Here is a 15,656-nt window from a genome sequence, read left to right on the forward strand (position 1 = left end):
GATTTATAAAAGTTAACGAAAATAAACCAAAAAACCTTGAAACTTTTAAATGGTAAACGGGTTCCAGGTTACTTTGAAACTTAAACGCACATACAATAAAGGGACTATGCACCTTGCATTGGGGAATTCAATGCTCATGAGACTACGCATTCATTTTGAAAAAAAAACCACATAAAAGTACGATCATTCAAGCTTAGGAACATTAATCAATCATGTAAATATTTCATTTTTTTTATAATGCATGGTAATATTTATACTTTTCCATAGCATTATCGCTGTATACGTTAAATAATTTTCTTTCAAGTGGTCAATTTCCTTTTAATTTTTCCGAGAGCTATATTGAAAAAAAATATCAGGTTTTGAAACCAAATTGTAAGGCAAAATAATGTAAATATATGATTCACCAGCAATACATATACCTAAAAAAGCTTTAAGGTATGGTCTAAGTGGAATGCAAAAATAAACTTCTCAAACACTCCAAGTTGAATCGACTAAATTAAGAAATAAACGTTTTAAATAGACTACCTCGTAAACACTCGAAGTTGAATCGACTAGATGTAAAAAGAAATGGTGAATGCTGTAAAAACCGAAACTAAATAAATCTAATGTTTGTTTTATCCAAGCTTTCATATCAGAAACAATCACCTTTTGTATTCATCTATATTGGCTTTCGTGGTAACCGAGATAATGTTTTAAATTGATATGTAAACGCTTGTTTCATGATAATTTACTGTAAATAAGTTATTCAGTATTTTATCAATTAAATTCTATAGTTCGAGATAAAGAAGAAAATGTTTTATAATGTTAGCCGTATAATCGTTAACGTCTTAATATAGTTTACTTTACAACTTGTTATTAGTTTTGTACTGACGTAATTTTGTATTTAATTTTTGCATTTTTGTTTCTTATTGAATTTTACTTTCATACAATTCCCGTTGATCACATATAAATAAGCACAGGATAATGACTTCCGAGCTCAAATTTAATTTCGGAAATATGAGCCTTAGTACTATTCATAGTGATGATATGAAGGATAGAAAACGTCCGCGTCAAAATGCCACAGACGCAAGGTCTGAAAAGAACGTTCCGTTTATTGAAGAGGATGCATTTTCCGACATAGTTCTGGTTGTTGAAGGCAAACGTCTCTATACTGCACGGTCACTTCTGTCTATGTCGTCTCCAGTGTTGACACGGCTGTTACAATCTCCGGAGTTCAAAGAAAAACGAGAGATTCCACTTACAGGAAAGAAATATGAACATATTTTGGAATTGCTTTATATACTACATCCTGCGTATCAGAGAAAACTATCAGGTAAATTGATATTTAATTCGTTTAATGATACTTGCTGTTGAAATTTAAATAAGATACAATGCAAGCGTGAACTATTTCAAACCTGTTTAAGTCAAAATCAATACATTGATGAAACCGATTGCATTGTTAATATTAAAAGTAAAATCACAAAAAAATATGAACTTCCAAGAAAATTCAAAACGAAAAGTCCCTCATCAAATGGCAAAATCAAAAGATCAAACACATCAAACGCCGGAATGGATAACAACTGTCATATTCCTCAATTGGTACAGACATTTTCTTATGTAGAAAAGAAATGGTGGATTGATCATGAACCTGATTGTATAGCTTAACGTTATAGATAGCTTAAAGCGTCTTAATGATATAATTCAAATAGATTTTCAACATAAAATCGCTGTATTATATATAGTGCATGATACGTGACTGTTATAGACAAATTTGACATATTTATATTTGTATGTAAAATGTGGATCTGAGAATATCAAAAGTCATTTGATAATATTTTACTAAACAATACTTAATCTTATGTTTTCTTGTTTTAGATCAAAGTATATTTGTGATTCTGTCATTGGCTGAGGAATATCAGATTTGGAATTTAAAACAAAAATGCGAAGAGAGCTTACTTCTTTGCTTAAACAATGAGAAAAGTCAGAATGAAGACCTTCTTCTAAAATGTCTCAATGCTTCTGACGAATTTAAACTGTTTGCTTTATGGACTAAATGTCTACAAATCATTTCTAAACCCTCTTCGAGTATTACGTCTTTGCAACGAAGCAGTGGCTACGAGAATTTGTCACGGTTTCTGAAAAGCATGTTGGAAGCTTTCAAGGGAACAACGCGGGAGGACATTTCAAAACCAGCTACGCATCAATCATTGTCTTCAGGAAGAAGAGATAGTACTCATTTTGTAAATGAGACTAACTTAAAGAAGGCATATTCTACTTCGTTTACACAAACAAAAAGTTAGTTGAAATAAATGAATGCACAAACAAATATTTTGAATATTTGTAATATGTATGTTTTCATTTGTAAAAAGGACTATTTGGCATCTTTCAATTGAAAAACATGTTCATGATTATTTTGAAAACGTATGATACAAATTGTAGCTAACAAATGCATGCGTTTCTGTCATAAATTAAAGATTTCATCTACAATTTGGTTTCTTTAACCCACAGAACTATAACGACAAATCAGTCAAATGATTACAGATATCTGGAACTCATGTGTTTAACGGTATTTATTGTACTTACAATTCACTTTATCTTCGACAACACCTTACATTTTTATGGGCAAACTTTGAAATTGCATTGTTTTGCAATAAGCTCCTAGAAAAAAATTGCAGTGTATATAGATATAAAAAGATGTGATATGAGTGCCAATAAGACAACTCTCCATTCAAGTCACAATGTGTAAAAAGTAAACCATTATATATAGGTCAAAATACCGCGTTCAACAAGGAGCTTGGCTTCACACAGAACAGCCAGCTACAAAGGGTTCCCAAATGATGTATATATGCGTTAACTCATCAAGGTTCTTGAATCGTCTAACACATTGGCAGCTAAAGATTAAATCATAGGATTAAATACTTTTTTCTAGATGCTCGCAACCTAAAGATTTATTTTTTCTCTAATCTCAATTTCAAATTTTCTGGTACAAAGGCCTCCATTTATGTGTAATGGCAATAGGCATATTACAGTGAAATCACGATAGTGAAATTCTAACGGACCAATCACATTCAAGATGTTGTAGATATGCGAATTAAAATATGATTAATCTTTGCCGCTATCGATGTATATATTAAAAAAAATAATTAAGAAGCTCCATACAAAATGTGATTTGTTCAACACTTTAATACCCAATAAAAATAAAAACAGAAGCATTCACTTTTAATAATAGAAACAACTACGTGCAGTATCATTTAAACTTAACTTCCGTTACTTGATCTAAGTGATCTTTCAATAAAATAAGAACCGTAAGCTCATGAAAATAAACAACCAGTTTCATGTTCAATTGATCTTACTTTGGCTTTTCATGATATCTAACATACTAGTGGTTTCACAGTGTGTAAGTCACATAATACTATATACATGTATTTTGGGTCAATAAGCTACATATATTTAGGGAGAAAGAGAGCAAAACACGAACCCCGTATATATCGTAAAGGGCCACTTAATAATCCACTACCAATAATATTAGTTTATTATATAATTAAAATATAATGCTATTGTTATATTGTTCCGATATTTGAATGAATAAAGCACATACCACCCGACCTGTCTATCTTAGTTTTATGAAATTGAACAAATACTACTTTTTTGATAGCATTGGGATACTTCATTTCCTTCTCTGGTATTTTCCATTTCGCAATATTGTAGTTCTCCGTCACTTGTAACTTCCATTCCTATACCTTTCTTGTGCTGTAAATCCTTTTCAGTTGTGAAAATAAGAAATGACGTGTACCTTATTTTAACGTTTCCACCTTCATACTCTTTAAAATCGTTCATATTGAAGTCAAATTTCCTTCTGCTTTCAATTGGTATCCATTTCATTTGTATTGATTTAGTTTTATTGACGTATGCCAAGTTCCCTGCTTTAACAACATTTTCGTCAACTTGTGTAACCGGTTTAGCACTTTGGAGTATAACTTCGACTTTCACGTTTCCTTTGTTATATATCGTGAACACGTTTATCAACGTCCAGGTTATCTAAAATAAGAGATTAAACAGTTTGTTTGTTTATGGTAATGCGGAAAATATAAAAAGCATGTTATATAAGTTTATCCTAAAGACAAGAATGACAAAATATGGTATATTGTCGAGCCTACAACTTTTGTTGCAGAAAGCTCGACATAGGGATAGTGATCCGGCGGCGGCGGCGGCGGCGTTAGCTCACTTCTTAAAAGCTTTATATTTTAGAAGGTGGAAGACCTGGATGCTTCATACTTTGTATATAGATGCTTCATGTTACGAAGTTTCCGTCAGTCACATGTCCAATGTCCTTGACCTCATTTTCATGGTTCAGTGACCACTTGAAAAAAAAGTTCAAATTTTTTTGTAATGTTGAATTCTCTCTTATTATAAGTAATAGGATAACTATATTTGATATGTGCGTACCTTGCAAGGTCCTCGTGTCTGTCAGACAGTTTTCACTTGACCTCGACCTCATTTCATGGATCAGTGAACAAGGTTAAGTTTTGGTGGTCAAGTCCATATCTCAGATACTATAAGCAATAGGGCTAGTATATTCGGTGTATTGAAGGACTGTAAGGTGTACATGTCCAACTGGCAGGTGTCATCTGACCTTGACCTCATTTTCATGGTTCAGTGGTTATAGTTAAATTTTTGTGTTTTGGTCTGTTTTTCTCATACCATATGCAATAGTCTACTATATTTGTTGTATGGAATGATTGTTAAGTGTACATGTCTAGCGGGCAGATGTCATGTGACCTTGACCTCATTTTCATGGTTCAGTGGTCAAAGTCAAGTTTTTGAGTTTTGGTCTTTTTATCTAATGCTATATGCCATAGGTCAACTATATTTGGTGTATGGAATATTTTATGATCTTTATGTCAGTCGAGCAGGTTTTATTTAACCGTGACCTCATTTTCACAGTTCATTGCACAGTGTTAAGTTTTTGTGTTTTGGTCTATTTTTCTTAAACTATAAGTAATGTGTCAACTATATATGTTGTATAGAAGCATTGTTAGCTGTACTTGTCTGCCTGGCATGGTTCATCTGACCTGGACCTCTTTTTTAAGGTTCATTGGTCTTTGTTTAGTTATCTTGGTTAATGTTAAGTTTATGTGACAGTTGTAATAAACCTTAGCTTTATACTTAGGACTATCAACATAATATCAATGATTAGTATAGAAGGCGAGACATTTCAGTGTGTGCACTCTTGTGTATTTAAATACTTGAAAATAGTATGATATAAGCTACAGTTAATTTCAATATTCTTTGGGTATAGCTGTAGGTTAAGGTTTGTGTTGCTATATATCCAGCACCCGGTCGCGGGCTTCAGTTGATCACTAAACAATAATGTATACAAATTCAGCAAAATGGACGCCACATCAAACTCCGAAACATAAAAATGAACTATTAAATAAACACACGAGACGAACTTGGCTAGAAGTTCCTAAATTTAGGTATAACACATCGTCTTTACTCGTAAACTTATAAAAACCTCTCTCTCTGTGTGATCAATTTCAACCAAATTTTGGTTGTTAAACCCTGGGGATTACTAGTATAAAGTTCCTATCAATTAGCAACTATAGCTAAAAGTTGAACATCAGAGTAAAGTTGTTTGTCTTATAAATATCTTGAAAGCTATAATAGGCCATGTAGGTAGGAACATCTTACATGAACAAAAAACGCTAAGAATGTCAATATTTATCTACTTCATACACAAAATTTATCAAAACATTCTTCGTGGTGAAGGGGAGAACGACGACAAAGACAATGACCACAACTATAATGATGATGCTTGAAATGCTGAGCTGAATTTTCAACATGCTAGTTCACAGGATAGCAGTCAACATGCAAGAGGAAAGTATTTGCTCTTACTCCTAAATGATACTTATTTAGTGGAAAAGCAGGTAATTCCAATTTTAAAGTCTTTAATTTTACTAGGCCGGTGTTTGATCCCACACCCTCTTGCACTCGAGGCCAGTGCGTGCACGCTGAACGCTATATATGTTGGCATAGGTGAAAGACATCCCTACGAGACAAGCGAGGCAGCTTGTAGTCTCAAATAACCGCTTGAACTCTTGTGGAGGATTAGAAAAAAAGTGATAACCAACAAATACTTGATAGAGCATTAAAAGAAATATAAAAGGAAGAAAAAAATTATAAAAAAAATAAGCAATACAAATAGAATATGCATTGGTTTTTTTTTTAAATCAAACTTTACTGTATTAGTAAGTTTTTACTTACGATTGTTTGCTTTCACAATATCAATGTATTATTTTGAAGTCCGATATTAGCAGATTACCGTTTTGTTTCTAATCGATTTGAAATTGTAATCCATAGACAGCTAGGGTTTATGCATTGTTCAAACAAAATGCAACAGCATTCTATCTTAAAGTTTGTTCTGTAAATATTGATACTAAAAAAGAATGAACGAAAATAAAAGATAAGGAACATTTTTATTTCAACAGAACTGTGATTCAAGTGTCTTACAGGGAATTCCATTTCAAATTATGTAAAAATAAGATTGGAAATCTGACTCCCTTTTCAAATAGTGGAGTGACTTTAACTCCTAAATGATACTTATTTAGTGGAAAAGCAGGTAATTCCAATTTTAAAGTCTTTAATTTTACTAGGCCGGTGTTTGATCCCACACCCTCTTGCACTCGAGGCCAGTGCGTGCACGCTGAACGCTATATATGTTGGCATAGGTGAAAGACATCCCTACGAGACAAGCGAGGCAGCTTGTAGTCTCAAATAACCGCTTGAACTCTTGTGGAGGATTAGAAAAAAAGTGATAACCAACAAATACTTGATAGAGCATTAAAAGAAATATAAAAGGAAGAAAAAAATTATAAAAAAAATAAGCAATACAAATAGAATATGCATTGGTTTTTTTTTTAAATCAAACTTTACTGTATTAGTAAGTTTTTACTTACGATTGTTTGCTTTCACAATATCAATGTATTATTTTGAAGTCCGATATTAGCAGATTACCGTTTTGTTTCTAATCGATTTGAAATTGTAATCCATAGACAGCTAGGGTTTATGCATTGTTCAAACAAAATGCAACAGCATTCTATCTTAAAGTTTGTTCTGTAAATATTGATACTAAAAAAGAATGAACGAAAATAAAAGATAAGGAACATTTTTATTTCAACAGAACTGTGATTCAAGTGTCTTACAGGGAATTCCATTTCAAATTATGTAAAAATAAGATTGGAAATCTGACTCCCTTTTCAAATAGTGGAGTGACTTTAACTCCTAAATGATACTTATTTAGTGGAAAAGCAGGTAATTCCAATTTTAAAGTCTTTAATTTTACTAGGCCGGTGTTTGATCCCACACCCTCTTGCACTCGAGGCCAGTGCGTGCACGCTGAACGCTATATATGTTGGCATAGGTGAAAGACATCCCTACGAGACAAGCGAGGCAGCTTGTAGTCTCAAATAACCGCTTGAACTCTTGTGGAGGATTAGAAAAAAAGTGATAACCAACAAATACTTGATAGAGCATTAAAAGAAATATAAAAGGAAGAAAAAAATTATAAAAAAAATAAGCAATACAAATAGAATATGCATTGGTTTTTTTTTTAAATCAAACTTTACTGTATTAGTAAGTTTTTACTTACGATTGTTTGCTTTCACAATATCAATGTATTATTTTGAAGTCCGATATTAGCAGATTACCGTTTTGTTTCTAATCGATTTGAAATTGTAATCCATAGACAGCTAGGGTTTATGCATTGTTCAAACAAAATGCAACAGCATTCTATCTTAAAGTTTGTTCTGTAAATATTGATACTAAAAAAGAATGAACGAAAATAAAAGATAAGGAACATTTTTATTTCAACAGAACTGTGATTCAAGTGTCTTACAGGGAATTCCATTTCAAATTATGTAAAAATAAGATTGGAAATCTGACTCCCTTTTCAAATAGTGGAGTGACTTTAACCATAAAATTTTTAATGCACCTACCCAACACACGGCTAAATTATATATCATTCCAAGCTACACATCTGTACTATCTGTTTTGCACGGTCGTAAAAAAATCGTACGGTGCAATTTCCGTCAAATCAAGATCAAAGGTCAAGGACGAATAAGTGCATATTTTCCAAGATGTCAGCTTGATTGCATATTATGACTTCTTTATAATAAATTTACGTATGCAAACCAGTTAAACTTTTAGCACATAGAATAACAGTCATGAATCAAACACATTTTTAAATGTTTTTGATAAACAGCACATGTTTCCTGAAATTCGATTAAAAGTTAACAAAATGAGTGAAAAACCAAATGTTTCTTTCTGATGCAACTGCTAATCACTTTAAACTAAGTAAAAGCCCGTAGTAACTATCAAAAAAGTTTTTGAAATCATCAATTACCTATAATTATGCTTACTTCTAATCAAACAGCAAATCATAACAACTCATACAGTTGCCCAAAATACCACCATCTGCGGAAACACAGCTTTTAGGCACTTCTTCCTTTTTAAACATTGTATGTGGTCAATATAAGATTTAACAAACAAATTCTCAAGAATCTGAAAAAATTAAAGTAAAACAAAATGTACAAGCATCATACTATTGCTTGAAATTAAGGGATCACGATCTGCAGTGTGTAACTATTTGACGGAAATAAACATCTTTTGACTTTTCAAATTGTTTTATTTGTAGTTTCATTCTAAACATTGAAGTGTGAAAAGACCTTTTATTTATTTTATTTGAACCATAAAAATTAAATTGAAAATTGAAGCTAAAATGCATAAAAAAATAAATTGATGAAAATTGAAATTTTAATGATTCAAAAACCAGTTAACACATTATAAAACTTGTCTTTTTAATTGCTTAAATTGCGTTATTCGTTGTTTAAATGCATTAATTCAGAAAAAAAGAATAATGTTGAAGAACAAATTCCCTTATTACGTAACGATTCTAGTTATAACTAGACTTCCTGAATAGCTTGAATGACTTGTTCCTTTTTCGTACGAGGCTGACTTCATGCAAGAGCTTCTGATGACGACTGAGAAGAAGATACCATTATCTTGAAACTTGAGTGTGTATCTCCAAGTTGGTACAATATTCCAGAGCTTGCATTTACTTTCATGATTTCCTTGATAGTGGGTAACTGCTCACAATGAAGCTATTAAATAAAGGCAACTATAGTATACCGCTATACAATAGTCATAAATCGATTTAACTGAAACAAATCCGGGTCACAAACCAAAACCGAGGGAAACGCATCAACCATGAGAGGAAATCAACGGAAAAACACTCAAATAAAGGCAGCAGTAGTATACCGCTGTCCGAAACTCATAAATCGATTGAGAAAAAAAAAATCTGGGTTACAAACTAAAACTGAGGGAAACGCATCAAATATAAGAGGAGAACAACGACACAACAGAGACACAACATTAAAACGTAACACACACAGACACGAATTCTAATATAACAATGGCCATTTTCCTGACATTTTCAACTGCTACAAAAACAAACATCAACCTACATAGAAACAGTCTTTTCGATAACAACTGGCATATGTCTGACCTGACTTGGTACTATACAGAACAATTGAAGAAAATGTTGGTTGGAACATGATTTTAAACAAGAGTTCAAATGCAAAGTTGAAATCATCCCGTCAATCAACCAAAATACCGTCATCTCTGCCTTGAATTTCACCTACCGAGTTAGGCTTGTCATCGAGTGAGTATTACATGAGCCACAAGACGGGTGTCACATGTTGAACAGGATCTGCTTACCCTTTGGGAGCCCCTTAGTTCACCCAAACATTTTTGGGGGTTTGTGTTACTCAATCTGTAGTATTATATGTTGTGTTTTGTAAACTGTTGCTTGTCTTTTTCATTTTTTGTCCCTGCTTTGTCAGTTCATTTTCAAATGATGAGTTTAATGTATCTTTGATATCTTAAGTCTCTCTTTGAATAGTAAATGTTTTTAAAGTTATAGTTAAATGTATCGTGAATACGATTTGATTCTATATCAAATAATCACCATGAGCAAATAAACTTATTTCGCGGATATTTGTCTATATGTTGCGTTGAATCTTCTTCACTTTACAGTGGGCCGAACGTTTTGCCGATATTCATTACTGCAACTTAATGTCTTTAAAGTAAAATGATACCAAAGGGACAATCAATCTCAAACCATGAATCAGAGAAACTTATGAACAAAATTAAATTAAAGTCAAACAACAGTCCACAAAACACAACACAGCATGAACGACCACTGCCTAAAACAGCGAATGATCTCATGAGGTCAGGAAGGGTACTCAACCTTTTCATTTACCAGTATTCAATAACACAACTGCCTATAATGTTTTTCATACCCAATGTCCTGCATTTGTATTTTAAAAGCTTATGTTGGAAACACTCAAAAAACACTCAAAGCATCTTTCATTCGAATAATAAAAGAGATTAAACTTCTAAACACATTTAACATGTCTAACACGTTTTTAAACAGCAGCATTTTATTACGTTCGTTTACATCCCGCTTAATACAACCAAGTTTTTTAAACGATAATAACGTATTCCAATGTTGCCTACGATTTAGTCGCAAAGCCATGTTTGCATTTAAACATGATTACAAAAGGTAAATAAGTTTGACTTCGAAAAAAAACCTATTTTGACCTCAATTAGCTCGTATATTTCTGTTCGAACTTTGAATAACCCATCTTTTATTATGGAAAATCATTCTCCTCCCTGATATTGACAAATAGCGATGTGCTATTTTAACATAGAATTACAAAATGATCGCTATTTGCAGATTGCCGATTTTTGGGCAACTGCAAACACTTCAATAGAAGGCTGTTCTATGAACAAAAGTTAGTATTTGCATCTTAAAATGATAAAACATATATTCCTTGACCTAAAACATATACATTTATATATATTTTTTTTTTAGCATACAACTATCGATCCCCCATGATATATTTTGCGTTTGGAACAATTTTTCCCTTTTTTTTAATTTCCGCAACTAACCTCTAAAAAATTTAATGTTTATTCAACAGAATTTAACAGAAAAGTACTATAAAAAAAGGTATGAAAGAAAAGGCAAAAAGGCACGAATAAATAGGAATATGTCAGTTGTTATCAAATAGTTCATTTCTATGTATGTTGGCATGTGTTTTTTTTCATTTCATTGTTCCTGTTATTCTTTTGTTTTCCTCTTATAGTTGATGTGTTTCCCTCGGGTTTAGCTATAAACCCGGATTTGTTTTCTCTCAATTGATTTATGACTTTTGAACACTGGTATTCTACTTTTACCTTTATTTATTTATGTCTAAAAGAAGACAAAAATAAAAACACCAAACCAGTTAACTAACTGATTTGACAAAGTTTAATTAAAAAATGGAAACGCACGAAAAAATCAAGTATCGCTCTTTCATCTCACTTATTTTTCACGTGATCCGTAATACTTTGCTTGTGAATGTTTACGAAAGGTAAACGTATGCAACAAACCCGAAACTCAATGCACCGACAATGCAGAAAATGAGAAATAAAAAATCGAGCAAATGGGCCGTAAAATTATAGAGAGTAATATGGTGCTAAAATGTAAAGAATACAGAATAATAAATGGGAAATAAAGAACATAGTTAGCGAAAAAAAAAAAAAAAGAACTCCTATACAACCTGTATTGTTATTTAATGTTAGAATCAGTCTATGGAAGAAGCGTATTGATGAAAACTTTTCTTATGTCACATAGCGATATTGTCTAATATCAATTGTAAATATGCAGACATTTTATGCGGAAAATGTTGTTTTCGGCAACGAAAAATTAAGAAAATACTAACTTTAAAACTTATTGTTCAAATATAGACAACAATTGAGTCTAAATATACACTCAGAAGTTAGTTAGAAGCTAAAGTTTATGTCCGTGTAAAATTTGAAGTGCTGTGTTTTTCTTATATACATAAATAAACAAATGCTATTATTTCTTATATCAATGAGATACTTTTAAAATATCATAGCGGTGTTTTTGTTATATCAATTTTAGTACTTATTAGTATTTAAAATATAGACTGCTGTACCCATATTTTGACAATTTCACCTATTATGTCTGTTTTGTTCACGCATTGTTGTAAATATGACAGAATTTGATGAGACTGTCATACACGTCAGAGGTAAAGCGCTATAAAACCAGGTTCAATCCACCATTTTCAACATTTGAAAATGCCAGTACCGAGTCAGATATATATGACAGTTGTTATCCATTCGTTTGGTGTGTTTTATCATTTGATTTTACCATTTGATAAGGGACTTTCTGTTTTGAATTTTCCTCAGAGTTCAGTATTTTTGTGATTTTACTTCTTAGTAGTATTGTATGTAAATAAGCAGTTTTAAGACCATTGATTAATTCAAATTGTTTTTGGTAACATCTTACCAATTTCTCAATTGGTTTTTAGAAGCAAAGCTAATCAAATTATAAACCAATTGTTCAGAGAACAATTGAAAGTCTTTCAACATCAAAGAAATTTTGATAAGAAGATAGTTTCTTCATTCTGATGCGATTAATAATGGTTTAATTATTTTTTTGAGTGATATAAGGGAGATAATATGCTACTTCCGGTGACATGAATGTCACTTCCGGTCTCATATGAAAGCTTCTTTCACACTGATTCCAAAAATATATAGTTTCTATTTACTTTTGTATGTAGAATGGGAGATAATTTGCCACTTCCGGTTTGTTGGAAGTCATTTTTAGTCTTCAGTAATCAGTTTATGTATCTATATGACAAAATATATGGATTCTGAGTACTTTTATATGAAAAAAATTGCAAAAAAAGGCTACTTCCGGTATTCTCAAGGTCACTTCCGGTAGTTATTTTTCAAGGTAATTTGTCACCTAACCTTTTGTACAAGGTCAAATGCCTTTATAATGAACTTGGTTGAAGTTATAATCAAATAACCTCATATCAAGACATTTCAGGGGCACCAACTCCTATAAGATGCCATTAAATTGTATCAGACTAAATGTAGCATATCTTCATTACAATAAAGCAGACATTTTGCACTTGTTCTTTTATATGTATCTTTCAAAGTGTCGGAGAAAATGCAAAAACAAGCAAAAGTCACAATAGAGAACTTGACCTTGACCTATGACCTTGACCTTATTTTCTAAGTTAGGATGATTTCAAATAAAAACATTCCAGGGTTATACGGTTAACTGTTTATGAGTTCAAAAAACATACCGACGAATTTATTTTGTAAAGGTAGACAACTCCTATAAAATTTCATCGAATCGCTTTGATCCAAATAAGCCAAAATTTACTGAGGATGTAACGAACAATTTGTTAAAAGAATTTTGTCGATATCTTTTTTTGTTACAAAGGAGATGAACTTACTTGATAAACAGTGAATAGGGAGATAACTCTTACAAAGAAAATGGTTCGGCTTAGCAGGGTGAAATTTAAAAGCGCATAAACTATATGATACAATACAAGAAATATCTGAGCGACATATTGCGAAACAAAAATTTCAGAAGTTGGCGGAAAAAAAATGATAAGACTTAATAAAGGTTTAATAAACAATGTCGTAATCAAATAGCTAAGTATCAAAATGATTGTTCACATAACATTTAGCAAATTTTATAATGAACGCACCGAAACAATATATATCTGATATGCTCGCAACGCACGCGTTGAAGACTTTCTTTATTGATGACAATGAAACTAATTTGTGACAAAGATGAATCATACTGTCCTCGTTCAGATTGATTCCACAAAATCTGACCTGTACTTTTGAATCTCCTTTTTTTATACAAATTAGACCGTTGGTTTTCCTGTTTGAATGGTTTAACACTTGTAATGTTTTTGTTCCTATATAGCGTGCTGTTCGTTGTAAGCCAAGGCTCCGTGTTTAAGGCCCTCCTTTGATCTATAATGGTTTACTTTAAACAAATTATTACTTTGATGGAAAGTTGTCTTATTTGAACTCATACACCATCTTCTTATATCTATAAATCTTTAAAATTTCCCCTCATAAATAACTGCTTTCCAGTCCTCCAACTGAACGATCTAAATTGATAAATATAGAAAAGATATATACACATTTCTAACGTCAAAAGACATTTACATCTTATTTATTTGTGTTCTTAACAATTTTTGTTAGTACTCATCATGCTCAATGAAGAAATGAATTTATAACAAGCGATACGGATTGTTATTTTGCACTAAGAAATGTTCGCGTATTTATACGATCGATTACTAGTCAAAAACGAAAGTCCAATCTCTGTGGCAACAATACATCGGAATGCCCTCACGGTCATCGATGTAAAAGAGCGTTCACGCGGCGAGCTAGCGCTGATAATGTTCATAGAGATATCGATTTACCAACGGGAAAAGACTTTGATATCCAAAAAGAACTGTTTCCCTTCTCAACATTTTTTTACTATGTTAATAATAAATACATTTTCTGTTTAACAAGATTTTTGATTTTCGTTGTATCTGAAGTTGTCCAATTTATAGTCTGAGGCTACCTCAGTTGGTATCTTCAAAGTTCGGGACATCAGCATTTGTACATTTTAATTTGTTTGGATTATTTATTTTTCCATTTGAATATTTATTGTAATTTGGACCTGTATTGGATTGTTTGAATGAATGTTTCTTTTAAGTAATGATATTTTTTGTCTATTTCGATATTACCAACTTCAAGGTGGATAGGCTATAGCAGTGTGACCAGTATATTATAATCTAATAGGTCGGTAGACTATTTGTAACCGCATTTAAATTCCGCCATTGCATCATCACTTCAAATAGAATTAGTCGGTTAAACCATGTGATTGAAAACAATAGACTGAACAGGTTGTTAACACTTTCAACTGACAATAGGGTCAAGCAACATTTTCGAAATGATAAGTTTATGTAAGCGTTGATTTTGTTACAGTTACGAGATGTTAGTGATATTGATCCTAAAACATTAAACCGGTCATGATCTAAGTTTGTGAATTATGTTTGCAGTTTTCTTGACATGCATTGTGACGTGTCATCGTATTCATTTTATATTAGAAAACTATAGCAGTTATATTAAAAAAGTATCGCATTCATACATTTTTGATATTAAAAAATCATCGCTACTATGATATAAGACAAATATCGCATTTATATAATAAAATATAGCAGTATCTTTGACTTATAGGTGATTTTGGCTTAGCAAACAATTGAATTCATCTCTATTGCATTCCACGATGGTAAATCGTGCATTTATGTTTCATTTATTCAACAATTCAATTTTCTCGTTTAAATACATCTTGCTTTTTATTACATAAAATAATTCATGGAAATTATACACCAGACGTACATGTATGTCGTGTTAAATGTCACCCTGTTTTAAGAAAAGAGTCATTACTTTATGCCGAGAAATTTGCCTTTTTTCGTACAAATGCTAACATTCGTCTGAAATTTCCCACAATGCAACTCGTTGATATAAGACAATATTGCTCGTTGATATAAGAAAAGTTTTTATCGAATCGCTTCTTCCATAGACTGAGAATGGTTATCAGTAAAATTGGCTGTGTTTAATTTCATGGTTATTCGATCCCGTGTCCATTCCGAAAACATTTTGATGGCCTGTTACTGTTTAAAAATATATTATCGGATCTTTAAATTTCTCCTATTATCATTCCTGCAGTGATTCGATCGATAGCTAAA

At 31.9% G+C, this 15,656-nt stretch overlaps 1 protein-coding gene across 1 annotated transcript; it reads left to right on the forward strand.

The window, feature by feature from the left end:
• Positions 1-866: 866 nt before the first annotated feature.
• Positions 867-3,656, forward strand: LOC139501291 (BTB and MATH domain-containing protein 36-like). The gene is made up of 2 exons (XM_071290325.1): positions 867-1,312; positions 1,855-3,656. The coding sequence occupies exons 1-2, from the start codon at positions 964-966 to the stop codon at positions 2,277-2,279; spliced, it is 774 nt and encodes a 257-aa protein (XP_071146426.1). The 5' UTR covers positions 867-963; the 3' UTR covers positions 2,280-3,656.
• The last annotated feature ends 12,000 nt before the right edge of the window (positions 3,657-15,656 follow it).

The sequence above is a fragment of the Mytilus edulis genome, chromosome 13 (genome assembly GCF_963676685.1).
Source record: "Mytilus edulis chromosome 13, xbMytEdul2.2, whole genome shotgun sequence".
Classification (NCBI taxonomy): Eukaryota; Metazoa; Mollusca; class Bivalvia; order Mytilida; family Mytilidae; genus Mytilus; species Mytilus edulis.

Excerpts from the sequence above, each read along its gene's own strand:
- LOC139501291 (XM_071290325.1), top strand. The coding sequence starts at position 964 with ATGACTTCCGAGCTCAAATTTAATTTCGGAAATATGAGCCTTAGTACT. Across the intron at positions 1,313-1,854 it reads GTATCAGAGAAAACTATCAG|ATCAAAGTATATTTGTGATT; the intron begins GTAAATTGATAT and ends TTCTTGTTTTAG.